General features: G+C 61.2%; 1 protein-coding gene across 1 annotated transcript in view; it reads right to left on the bottom strand.

The window, feature by feature from the left end:
- The window catches only part of VOLCADRAFT_106768 (uncharacterized protein), a gene marked incomplete at both ends in the record, with an annotated part of 19,810 nt that overhangs the window by 5,237 nt on the left and 2,810 nt on the right, over nucleotides 1-11,763 (bottom strand). Inside the window, 18 exons of the mRNA XM_002955256.1 lie at nucleotides 979-1,017; nucleotides 1,271-1,398; nucleotides 1,489-1,493; nucleotides 1,839-2,142; nucleotides 2,212-2,265; nucleotides 2,329-2,431; nucleotides 2,603-3,139; nucleotides 3,514-3,621; nucleotides 3,778-4,992; nucleotides 5,095-5,710; nucleotides 6,062-6,627; nucleotides 6,925-7,068; nucleotides 7,522-7,782; nucleotides 8,033-8,185; nucleotides 8,515-8,782; nucleotides 9,086-9,413; nucleotides 10,972-11,016; nucleotides 11,550-11,712. Coding sequence (XP_002955302.1) covers nucleotides 979-1,017; nucleotides 1,271-1,398; nucleotides 1,489-1,493; nucleotides 1,839-2,142; nucleotides 2,212-2,265; nucleotides 2,329-2,431; nucleotides 2,603-3,139; nucleotides 3,514-3,621; nucleotides 3,778-4,992; nucleotides 5,095-5,710; nucleotides 6,062-6,627; nucleotides 6,925-7,068; nucleotides 7,522-7,782; nucleotides 8,033-8,185; nucleotides 8,515-8,782; nucleotides 9,086-9,413; nucleotides 10,972-11,016; nucleotides 11,550-11,712 — 5,037 coding nt within the window. The remainder of the gene's footprint in view (nucleotides 1-978; nucleotides 1,018-1,270; nucleotides 1,399-1,488; nucleotides 1,494-1,838; nucleotides 2,143-2,211; nucleotides 2,266-2,328; nucleotides 2,432-2,602; nucleotides 3,140-3,513; nucleotides 3,622-3,777; nucleotides 4,993-5,094; nucleotides 5,711-6,061; nucleotides 6,628-6,924; nucleotides 7,069-7,521; nucleotides 7,783-8,032; nucleotides 8,186-8,514; nucleotides 8,783-9,085; nucleotides 9,414-10,971; nucleotides 11,017-11,549; nucleotides 11,713-11,763) is intronic.

Below are 11,763 nucleotides of genomic sequence, written 5' to 3'. Positions count from 1 at the left end.
CCAGGAATCACATGGCGAAGTATAAGCATTGGATGGGGCTGGCGGCCGAGCAAGCGGGCAGGAAGGAGGTGCTCCCGCACATCACAATGTTTATCCCCCGGCGAATCGCAAGCTTATGCAGTTTAGGCTTTGCTGTTGGGCACTGGCGGCTAACAGAACGCGTAAGGGACGGCGTTATATACCTAGGGAGGAGCGAGTATGCCCTTGCTGCGGCACTGGTAGCCACATCGAGGATGAGAAACACATTTTGCTGGACTGCCCGGTTTACGACGGAATCAGATCTGATATGGGCTTTCCACGCTTCGAACATATGAAGGACGCTATGAAGTGGGAACCTGAACGCCTGGCAAGGATGCTGGAACGTATATGGTCTCACCGCAACTCTATCGTTCCCTTTGGTCGTTAGTATACTTCATCACTTGTTTCGCTGGAAGTGCGAGGTAGGATGGTGCTTATAGGCGATTTGGCAGCCCTTGAGCCCTCGGCTCGTACTAGGGTGGTTTGCAGGTACGGGGAACGCACCCACGACCATGTAACAACAACAACAACATACATACATACATACACACATACACAATTTCCCACAAGTGCATGTACAAAAACACTTGTGGCTTTCTTGCCGTCTGAGACCTCAAATCAAATTTTCGTTTACCCAAAATGAAACTTCATAGCAGCAGCTGCGTCCCAAGGGACCCCCAAAAGACGACCCGCGCAACGGCCAGCAACGAACGCCACACGCGCACGCACACCTCGCCTCCCCGCCTCCTCGCACCCGGGGCCCGCATCCTGCCATCCACACCACCAATTGCTACCGCATACAGCTCAAATCGGCCCCAGCCAGGAGGCCGCACAGCTGCGATGCGAACTAAACACATCGGTCATCATAACATATGTACATTTACGCATCTTGGGCTCATCTTGGGCCGCAAACAGTCTACGCATCTACCGCCTCTATCAGCGGACACTCAGGGAACTTACTGGCACGGGTTTCACCGACTGTGTCCTCGATTGCCCCTCCTGTGAATGCAGACGGCGCAACTTGGACAGCCCCACAGCTCCCATCACCACCACACACATTCCCTTTTTTCCATAGAAAGCAGCAGCAGCCGAAAGGAGAATCACGGCGCCGCATCGCTCTCCCCTCCCCCCCCTCTCTGTGTGATGCGCGCGCTCTTTATGTTGGTCTTTGGCATCACAGCGACCAACCACAGCTTGCAGCGCCCCTCCACGGCACCAGCAGAGTCATCATTGCCGCCGCCACTGCCCGCACCAGCAGCAGCACCAGCAGAGCAAGCCACAGCAGTGCCGAACGGCGCGAGGGTGCCACAGAAACTGAACGCAGACGGAGCTGCTGCTCGGTACAGAAGCAGCTAGCCAGCAGCCGCAACGAACGACACCCTGTGCGGTAGTCAGGGGCGGCCGCGGGGCGGGGCCACGGCAAAGCCCCGCTGCGACAGGTGTACGTCGTGCTTCAATTGATTAACTTACGTGAACTGACAGTGAAGGTCCGCCCCGGGGAGGTCCGCCCTTTACTAAATCTCAATCAAGTTGGGCCCAGAAGAACCCTGACATTTGTTTCCCACACAGCGAAGAAAAGGACTAGGAATAAATCTAGGACTAAAGAAGCCAGATTGATGGGCGAATCCTTGGCAACGCTATCAAGGGCGGCAGCACCCCCGCGGTGCTACCTCCAAGGCACCCGCGACTATTCGCTAGACTAGCGATCTCTTGGGAAGTGCATTTCCGCATGGTGGTAAAGCATATCCTCGCGGTCCGAGACCGCACCGTAATGAGCTTTTCCTCCCATAGGCCGCATAGGCGCAATAAAGGTTCCTCACACAGAGAATGACCGGACCCAAGCCATGCGCGCCGCGAACGCCACCACTCCCGCTGCCGCCGCCGCCGCCGCCAGCCTGCCGAGCCAGCTGCTGACCGAGCTGCGGCGAGATACCTGATCGCCATCGACCGTGATGTTAGCACTAGGAGTCGCGTCGCCGCCACCGCCAGCGGCGTCCTTTGAGGAGCTGCCGAAAGCGGAACCACCAACACAGCTGCAGCTGCAGCTGCTGCTGCAGCGACGCTCGATGCGTAGTGATGCAGGGAACATCTCTTCTCCAGCGGCACCCGAAAGGGCAGCGGCGCCTCCGTGGGGCGGCAGCGCGAGCACGTCGCCAGGAAGGAGCGCAACAAGAGAGGACAAGCAGGCCGCACCTCCGCTGTCCGAAGGCTGCGCCGCCGTCGGGAGACTGGCGGGCGTCATGGGGGCTACACAGCACGGGGGCGCAGCAGCCGTTGGCGCAGTGCAGCCCGACGCCGTGTCAAGCTCACCAGCGCAGCCGGCTTTTAGTACCTCTTTCACTCCCACCACCTCTACTCCGCAGCGATCCTGCAAGGCCTCCGCTACCAGCCGCACACTGGCCCACATACCGCGCTGGTACATGTACGACAGGAGCTGCTCGCCCGTCGCCACGGTGTCCGCCGCCGCTAGATCTGCCAGTCGCTCATCCTCGCTGGCATCAGCATCAGCAGCAGCAGCAGCAGTAACGCCCTCCGTCAGTGGCGGCGGCGGCGGCAGAGGTGACGGCGCCAGCAGCTCCGCCACGTCAGCGACCATGTCGTACATATGGTCGCGGAACGCCGCCAGGCGGGACGGGCTGTACGGCAGGTGGGGTTGCAGGTCTTCATCTGTGGCGCCGCTGTCGTAGAAGATGGCGGCGGCGTGTTCGTCGTACGCCGCCCTGAGCTCCTCCGATACGGCGCTGTCAGTTACGAGCAGCAGCGGCAGCGCCGCAAGGACGCGGTTCTGACTGCGAGTTCCTGTCGACCCCACGTTGGCGCCTGCAACGTCACCGGTGATCATTCCCGACCCCGACCCGCTAAGCGCCGCTGCGATGTGGCCCCCCTGCGGCTCCTCCTGCCGCCCCGGCTGCTGCAGCGTAGGCAAGGCCGACCCGCGGGTCCGTGATCCGGGCTGCGGCTCCGCTGCCGCCGAAACATCCGGCGCGATGTGGGCGTCTGCGCTGGCGGCGGCACTGGTGCCCTCCCCCTCCGCAGAGTAGCCCACCCTCGGGGCGAGCAGGTGTACGAAGACCGCCGCGGCGCCGACACCGCCAGGGGCCCTCGTGTCCAGCAGCTGGTCCTGCGTTGAAGCGCATGACAGCCGGGAACAACAATCACACGATGACCAGCAGCAGCACCAGCAGCATTACGCAATTAATGCAAGACTTTCACGACAAGGTGAACCACCAGCGCAAGCCCTACTTTTACCCTCGCTACCGGTTTGTGGAAATTCCAATCCAAAAAGATGCTCAACACACACAACTACATCTTCACCCCCCCCCACTCCGCTGCATAACACTGAACTGTCCTGAACTCTCCCCGCAGGCCGCTCGCGGTCCTGAGACCGCCCCTCAGCCGCCGCCTTGCCGCCAACCTCAAGCTCATTCAGAGGGGTGATCAAGAGCTAGCCAAGGCCCTGCGGTAAGGCCCCTGCAGTCACCACCGCGCACTCACCACCACCATCCGGGGCAGCTCGACGTCCAGATACGCCGCCGGCCAGTAGTGGTAGCTAGAACCCAACTGCCCGGGGTCCGTATCCTCCGTCTCGCTCGCCTCGTGCTTCTGCTGGTGGTGGTGTTGGTGATGGTGGTGATGGTGGTGATGATGATGGTGCTGATGGTGGCGGTGATGATAATGGTGATGGTGGTGGTGGTGCCGATGGTGGTGATCGTTCTCATGCTCTCCGTGGCTCGTAAAAGGCAAGGGCCGCAGTCGTACCAGCGGCTTATCCAGCAGGGCTGAAGCCTCCTCAGCCGCCGCTCCCTCCGTCGACGCGCTCCCACTGCCGGCCCTGTTGCCACCGCCGCTGATTTGGGCCACCACCACACGCAACCCGAGCTCCGAAACCCCACCGCCACGGGCGCTGCTCCCTGCGACCCTCCCAGTATCCATCGCGCCCAGCAGCTCTGGCTGTAGCTCCGCCACTGTCGCTACAGCCTCAGGTGAAAGCACAATTCGAACTTTCCCAGAACACGCGGCGCCGGTGGTTTCAGCACCCAATGACGGCGTCACCGCAACTTCATCCAGGTAGCACGGCAGGAGTTCCTCAATGCCGCCGCCAACACTGCCGATTGACATGTCGCACACGTCCCAGGGCATGACGGCGTCTTGACCTGCGGTATCTTCCCAGTTACCCCTGCCGCGAGGGTGTGCCGCATCAGCGGTACCGTCGGCCGCCTTAGCACCTGCTGGCGATGGCGCCGCGACCGCCGCCGCCGCTGCAGCTAGCTCGTAAGCCATGAGCAACGCCGCGTCCAGATCAAAACCCTGTCCAGCTGTCTCCGCCTCGTGCGTGCTGGTCAAGACTGGATTTGGAGCCGCGGCCGGGAAGCCGCCAGACGTGCCAGCTCCACTCGCCGACGGCACGCCTCCCGCGTCCCCCTCGACTCCTCCACGCTCCGAGACCATTCCGATGACATCGTCTGCCGCCGCTGCCGCCGCCGCCGCCGCCATCTCTTTTTGTCGCTGTGGTTCCGATGCACTGATGGCAGCGGCCGCGCCGACGGCAAACTCCGCGGATCCGGCCTGTGGTACGGCAGGCTCCGCGCGCACATCACTAATGAAGGTACTACTGCTGCCCACCAGCTGTTGCATTGGAGATGCACCGGAATGCGGCCCCGAAACCAGCGCATTGCTCTGGCTGCTTCCGCCCATGGCGTCAGCTACACTGATGTAATTGCGCAAGGGGGCCCAGGCGGTTGCGCCGCCTCCGGCTCCCCCCTCGACGTTGCCGCCACCGCTACCGCCGCCACCGAGGAAGGTAAGGTCCCCGATGGCGCCCTGCAAAGGGCTGCTATGCGCATCACGTACGACATGCCATGCCCGGCGCGCCTGACTTGAGCGATCTGACATGGCAGTGGACGCGGGAAAGACGGCGTCGCGGCCGTCACTGCCTCCACCGCCAGGGCCATCGCCACCACTGCTGCCCAAGTGCTGGCGCATGGCAGCGGCGCCGCTGTTTGCACGCAGATCTGAAACAGTTGCAGCAGCAGCAGCAGCAGCAGCAGCAGCGGGGGCAGCGGTCCTGATCTCTACGTGGATCAGCCGCGGACCCCCGCAGGCAGTGGGAACAGGGCTACGCCGCAGCGCAGCGTCGCCGCGGCCCCCGCGTCCTTCCTCGGAGGAAGTATCACTTTGCCCCTCGCAAGATATGAACGGCGACCAGTGCCCTCCCCCGCCATCACTGGCATCGTCGCCATCATCACTGAGGTGCGATACGCAGCCACGCCTGCCGCCGCCGCCGCCGCTGCTACTGCCACGGCCGCCACCGCTGCCGCCGTCAATCACCCTGTGGGAGCTATGCGCTGAAGCGGTCGCCGCCGCCGCCTCGGCGGCGCCGGCCGCAGTGGGCATCATGGTATCGGCGGTCACCGTCACAGCCTCAAAGTGGCCCTCCTCCCCCTCGTCCAGGTTCGAGTCCTGTTCGGAGCTTGCTTCCCAACCTAGGGTGTCGCGTCTTGCTACGGCCGCTGTTGCAGCAGCAACAGAAGCAGCAGCAGCAGCAGCGCTGTGACCCTCTACTGGTGCCAGGATGTTGGCGGCGACGGCTTCCATGCAACACGACGAATCCAAGTCGCCACCTTCCGTGTCGGCATCTTGAAGAGGCAGCTGTAGCCGCCGCGCGAAAGTGGAGGCAGTGGGGATGGAAGCCCTGGCAGGCAGCAGTGGTGGCGGTGGTGAAGCAGCGGAGTGGTGGGCAGCGGGTAGAGGCCCTAGAGGCCCTAGAGGCCCTAGCTAAGTCAATGGTGGAGATGGCGAGGATATAGAGCACAGTAGCAGTAGCAGTAGCAGTAGTCGTACCGGGTACCCACGCATAACGGATGAAGGCGGGTTGGGAAAGGGAGGGGGGGCAGGAGAACTGCCTGCAGCTCGCAATGGAGCATCCTCTGCTCAGATGAAAATAAACATGATTGCGAAATGGATTGAAAAGACTGCCTTGGAAAGGCACGGCACTGCCCACAACGAAGGCCCCGGGAACTATCCCCATCCACCACACAGTCACCTGGGAAAGCGAACCACGTGAATCAGGTGCACGCAGCCCCGCACAACGACGCCGCCGCCCAGTGAACGCAGAAGGCTGCTGCTGTGCAAGCTGCCCGGCCCCGGCCCGGCATCGTTACCGTTGCCAATGCCGCCGCTGTCGCTGGGGCACGTAAGCGACCGCAGCGCGGCCGACATGGCGCCGCCGCCGTTGACGGCTCGTGATGCGTCGCGGGTAGCACCCGACAGGGCGGCCGCCGCCTGCGGGAAGCCACCAGCCAAATGATGACTGTTCACTTTAACACTCACGACGAAGGAGCCAAGACGAGACGTATACAGCGGGTGGCAGCCGCCGCCGCTGCCTCTGCGGTCACCATATGCCGTACTGCTACCGCCCCATGGGTTAGTGTCACGTCTTGTTGCAGCCGGCGTTGGGTCCAGCAAGCGGAGGTCCAGGACGGGCCTGCGGCTTGACCGGTAGGGACGTGGTGCCGCCTGTTGTGGGGAGAAGGTGCCTCCGGACGAGGCTTCGATCTGGGCGCTCTCCGCGGGATTGCTAATCGCAGAGCTGGCTAGCAGTGTGTGGACCTGTGGGGAGTGTAATTGTGATGGGAGCACCTTCGAGTAACTGTATGAATGGACACCGGGCCTGCCGGGGCTTCCGGTGGATGCTAAAGACGGCGTCGTCGTCGTCGCTGCTGCTGCTGCTGCTGCTGCTGCTGCCGCCGCCGCGAGCACTGTGCCGCCACGAGCACGGTCTTCTAGCCGGGGGCAGCATGTGCTGCCACAAGTGGTGGGAGCGCCCGGCCCTGGATGGTCGGAATGAATTACGCAGCCTTTCACGCGTGAGGTTCGCTGCTCCACAGCCGGCATATCTCTACCCACAACTACTGCTGCCTCCTCGCCGTTCTCGCCATAGCTTTCGAATGCATGGCTGGTGCTGCTGTTGGCACGACAGCCTTGACCGCTGGTCTCTGTGCTGTCCGTCGCCTTAGGGCCCGACGCGGCAAGCAGCAGCACGGAATCGCTCTGGGAGGCAGTAGTAGCATTCGCGGCAGCAGGCCCGTCATCCGCGTTACATCGGCGGACGCCGCTAGAGGAGCAGGGCCATGCCACGGGGCGGCAGTCGGTGTTGTCCTCGCAGCTGGCGCCATCACATTCGTACAGAGCTGAAGACGCGGAGCCGACAGCTGCAGCGGTACTGCTTGCGGTGCTGCAGCAGGTGCCTTCCCCGTCCCCGCCACTGCTGCTTATTGGTTCCGGTTCCCCGGTATGGAGGCAGCAGCTGCTGCTGCTTCCGGCCCTGCTGCCGCTGCCGCCGTCGCAGCCGCAGGTGCCAGCGCTACCACCGCCGCTACTACCGCCGCTACTACCGCCGCTACTATCGCCGCTATTATCGCCGCTGCCGGTCCCGTTCAGTCGGGTGCTATTGCAACCCCGGAACCCCCTGCTGCTATCCTTAGCAGTTGCCAGCGATGCCACTTCCACGGGCTCCTCCTGCATCGGCCTTCGCGCCGCCGCCGCCGCCGCAACGGCTTGAGAGCGTTGGTGTGCTTGGCGCATCGGCCCTTCTATGACGTACAGCAGCGACGTCGGAATCACCAGCATACAGCAGATCAGCAGCAGCACGGTCTGGAAGGGCCGCTGAACCGACCCGTGGGTCATCAGGTCTGTCGCGATGATGGTGGCCCAGACCAGCGCCGCTTCCACAAGACACAGTGGCATTTGGAACTCCAAGGGCAACTGGCAACACCAGAAGACAAGCCAAGGGCAACCAAGGCGGCAAGTGATGGGTTAGAAAAGCAAGAGCCAAGGTCGTGAGGAAAACATTATTGCAAGAGCAAAATGATGAACGGTGCGGCCGGACGTTATGTGTGCCGAACTGCGTGCCAGCTATACTACAATAGCACAAAGATTCCTTAGCAAACGACATGCAACGCAAGCCGCCCGACGAATTCACACCATTCACACCCCACAAAAGGCAGAAACCCACCTTCACCATTGCCACATCCAGCAGAAGGTTAAAAAGGTAGGCTTGAAAGCGGTTACAAGCCATGTAGTACTTGCCACAACTCAGCGGCAGTAGCATGGCTCCCGTACGCCTGCCGTACCGCCACCAGAGCTGCAGCACAGTCAATAAGTTGCCCTGCGGTAGAAAATCACAGCCAAGCAGGGCATATGTGTTTCCCCGTATAAGGTGACCTTACGTTTGCGAATGATCCCCCGTCCAAATCTGTCAGATGTGTCAGCGTTCGATCAGCCCAGAAGCCTCCCACCATGTAACAACATTACCTTACATTACATTGCAAAGCTGTCTGCACAGTCGCGCAAATCCTGTCTGACCCAGATCAATTATCGCGCCTTAACTGACCCCCTGAACCATGGCCTGACTTCCTCCGCGCACGTGATCTAAAGCTGCGACCCCGCGAGGAAAGCGCGATGCGAGTTTCGCTCTGCCCTGCCCGCCGCGCTTACCGCATACAGGGCTAGTCGCACGCCGACCACCAGGCAGTGCCGCAGCACCGCGCGGTTGCGCTGCGCTGCGCGAGCCCTCCCTTCATCTGGGTCGCGTGCTGGACGCAGTGCTAAGGCCTCCGCTATGACCCAGGTCGCCGCGGCGAGCAGGAAGACCAGGAGGGAGCTCATGAAAAGCGGCTCGGCAATATCCAAAGGCCAGATGGAGTAGAATTGCAGTGGGTACATTTGCAGCAGCGTGTAAAGGGCACGACCAAAAATGCTGTACCTGGAACGTGGTCAACAGGAATTGAAGGGAGCTTTGGAGCGATGACTAATTAAAAACGTAACGATGTGTCGCGCGCAATGCAAACAGGTCAAGCAACGCAGGACGCATCGGTAAAACGCTGACGCTGGAAAGTGGGCGCTGACGCGGTCTAAGAACTCGGCTCCTTTTGCTGTCAACCCGCGTATGGATGGCGTGCAAGGCAAGTCGGCACGGTCGGGAAGAGGGGCGGGGGGCTGCTGCGGGGCGCGGAAAAATTCAAATTGGCCTAGTCCAGAGGATGCCACGTCAGATGCAAACTTTCACCTGCATGGAAAATCGCGAATGACCGCTTGCTCATAAATCCCCATGTGGAGCGCTGGACGGAGCTGAGTCTGGTGGTGAGGACAGGACTGGACCTCGCGCTCGGGCTGTTCTCGCAGGTAGGCACAGCCGGCGCGCAGCGCCAGCGCGCGGCTCAAATGCACAGCGGGAATCAGCAGAACCTCCAGCACTACGATGGTGAGGTCAGAATAACGGTGTGCCTCCGCGAAGTAGACATGGAAAGGTCGCCCTCGAAAGCATGTTGCTGCTGCCTGCCTCGGTGCAACTTGTGGAGCCCGCGGCTCTGTTGACGGACCGCCAAGGTCCCTGCCTCTAAGCAGGCGCAGGTGGGTGTGCGTAAAAGGCATATCATGTAAGACCTGGACGGCTTTTACCAGTGTTGGGGCCCTGTAAGGGACTTCTCTGCAAGGAATGCAGTATTGAGCTGTACGGGAGCCACATATGACATCGAAGCATGGTATGGATATGATGGGGCTGATCAAATGCGTATATGGGGCTAACAGTTCTCCGCAGCCGGCGCCAAGAGTGATCTCTGACACTCTTCAGTTTCGTCCGCTTGCGTCAAGCCGAAATGTCTTTTGTTACCTTTTGTTAACAGCAGCCATGCTCCTGGTATTGATATCATAGGGTAAGAGGTGGGCTCGAGATCAAGAAAGATATGTTGGCTGTCCCCAGAACTGAACTGGGTAATTGTGACCCGCCACGCATATTACTCAGGCTTGTGGCCCTTCAGTAAGCCACAACGCGCGCAGGAGGCTTAAATAGAGTGCGATGCTCTCATAGACTACAGGAGTACTTAAACCAAACTGTTCAGATACTTCAGCCATCAAATTGCTTTACGCCTGGCGTCATGAACATGCCAGCGAAGCAAACAAATTAAACAAAATGGCATTCTCTATGCATTGCATCAACGTCGAAAACAACATGAAAACCTGCGCTGTCAACAAAAAATTATCAAATCACTCATCCGGGGTCGGGAACAAGTTTAAAAACATCTCTTGGCAACCAGAAGCCGCTCGGCCTCTCACTTCTTACTTCAAGCGAGCTCGACAAAACGTCACGGGTAAAAATCTAGTATTCAAGTAGGCCCTTGCGATGTCCCAAGCTATGTAAGCTAAGAATGCAGCATAGCTTGGGATGGCTGCAGTAAAGTTTACGTCTACTGCACCTGGCTGCATCTTTTCATTTGCATGCAACCACTGGGCCCAGAGCTAAATTCGGCCATTACCCCCTCTCCCCTCTATCCTCCCGTCACTGAGGCCCCCGGGCACTTGTGCGGAACTTGTAACTTGTAGCTAAACCAAGAGAATGGGCCCCAGCAAGCTGCCTGTCTCAAGCCACCAAAACCCTCCCACCTCAACCTCCCACAAGCCCCCGTTTATAAGGTTCCAGAACTAGGGGCCGTATTCAAATGCCCCCTCTTCCTGCGAAGAAACTCCTCTCTCCACCCCATCTCCACTTCCACCCTACTCTTACCGGCTGGCAACCAGCACGCGAGGACCTCAATCACTGTTGCCGGCCTCGCCGTCCCCCTCATCACCCCGCGGCCCCGGGCCATCACCCACGCTGTCCAGATTCCTTGCTGCAGATGCGGAGCCTATTACTGGTTCCGATGCATGCGGCCATCTCAACACAGGCTCGCTGCTCCCCATCTACCCTTTAGATGCCGAATCCCGCGGCGCTGTGGCCGCCTTCAGCGGCTCCGCGGCCATGCGTGTTGTGGCCGCCCTAGCTGCGACGCACACCGCCACCGCGCCTCTCCCAGGAGAAGGGGGAAGGACGGTACTGCTGCAGGGGCGGCTCTCCGTTACAGTCACTGCTGCCAGAGCCATTCGACGTCCCAGAGCCGCCGCTGCACCAGAGCTTACCCGCGTCGGCCAGCCGCCCGGCGGCCCGCGTGTTGGAGGTCGGGGCTGCACAACGGCACAACAGGCAGCCGAATAACTAAACCTTGCTGCCCGCCACTTGGCTCGCAGCGGCTGGCAACATTGGAGGCGACTGCGGTTGGCCGTGTGCGTTACGACATCACCCGTGTTTGCGCCACCGTTTTCTTCTCCCTTGTCGTCAGCTTCCACCCGGCCGAGGGAGCGCTACCGACCGGCCGTTGACGTGCGGTATTAGGTTTCGGAGCCGCCGCCGCCGCTGGTGTCGGCGCCTTCGGCCACCTCCGTCTCCTCCTTTGCGCTCGCCTTCTCGTCGTCGGGTGCCAGCGGCCACCAACTGCTCTCGTCCAGCTCAGAGTACGGCACATTCGCGTGCGGAACATCACCGTCAGGCTCGAAGGCGTCGAGTGCTCGCCGTCGGCGCTGCCGCTGCTGCCGCCGCCGCTCTGCGAAGCGCCGAAGCCGGAGCTCGCGCATCTGCCGCCAAGGCACCGCTGCCGCTGCCGCTGTTGCCGCCGCCGCCGATGCTGCCGATGCTGCTGCTGCTGCAGCTGCTGCCACACCGGGTCCCCCAAGGTGCGCGGCCGCATCCGCCGCCCTTGTCATCACCACTGCTGCCGCCGCTGCCTCCGGCACGGTGTCGGCGGGTACGGCTCTGGAATCTAGTGGAGATGGAGGACGAGCAAGGATGTACGTGTACGGCATATTCGGTTCGGACCGCCACTCCTGGAGGTCCCCATGACGGAGAGAGTGGGGTGGGGGTGAGGGAGGGTGTGG

The sequence above is a fragment of the Volvox carteri genome (assembly GCF_000143455.1).
Source record: "Volvox carteri f. nagariensis unplaced genomic scaffold VOLCAscaffold_50, whole genome shotgun sequence".
In the NCBI taxonomy this organism is placed as follows: domain Eukaryota; kingdom Viridiplantae; phylum Chlorophyta; class Chlorophyceae; order Chlamydomonadales; family Volvocaceae; genus Volvox; species Volvox carteri.
This window is presented reverse-complemented; position numbering and strand designations above follow the sequence as displayed.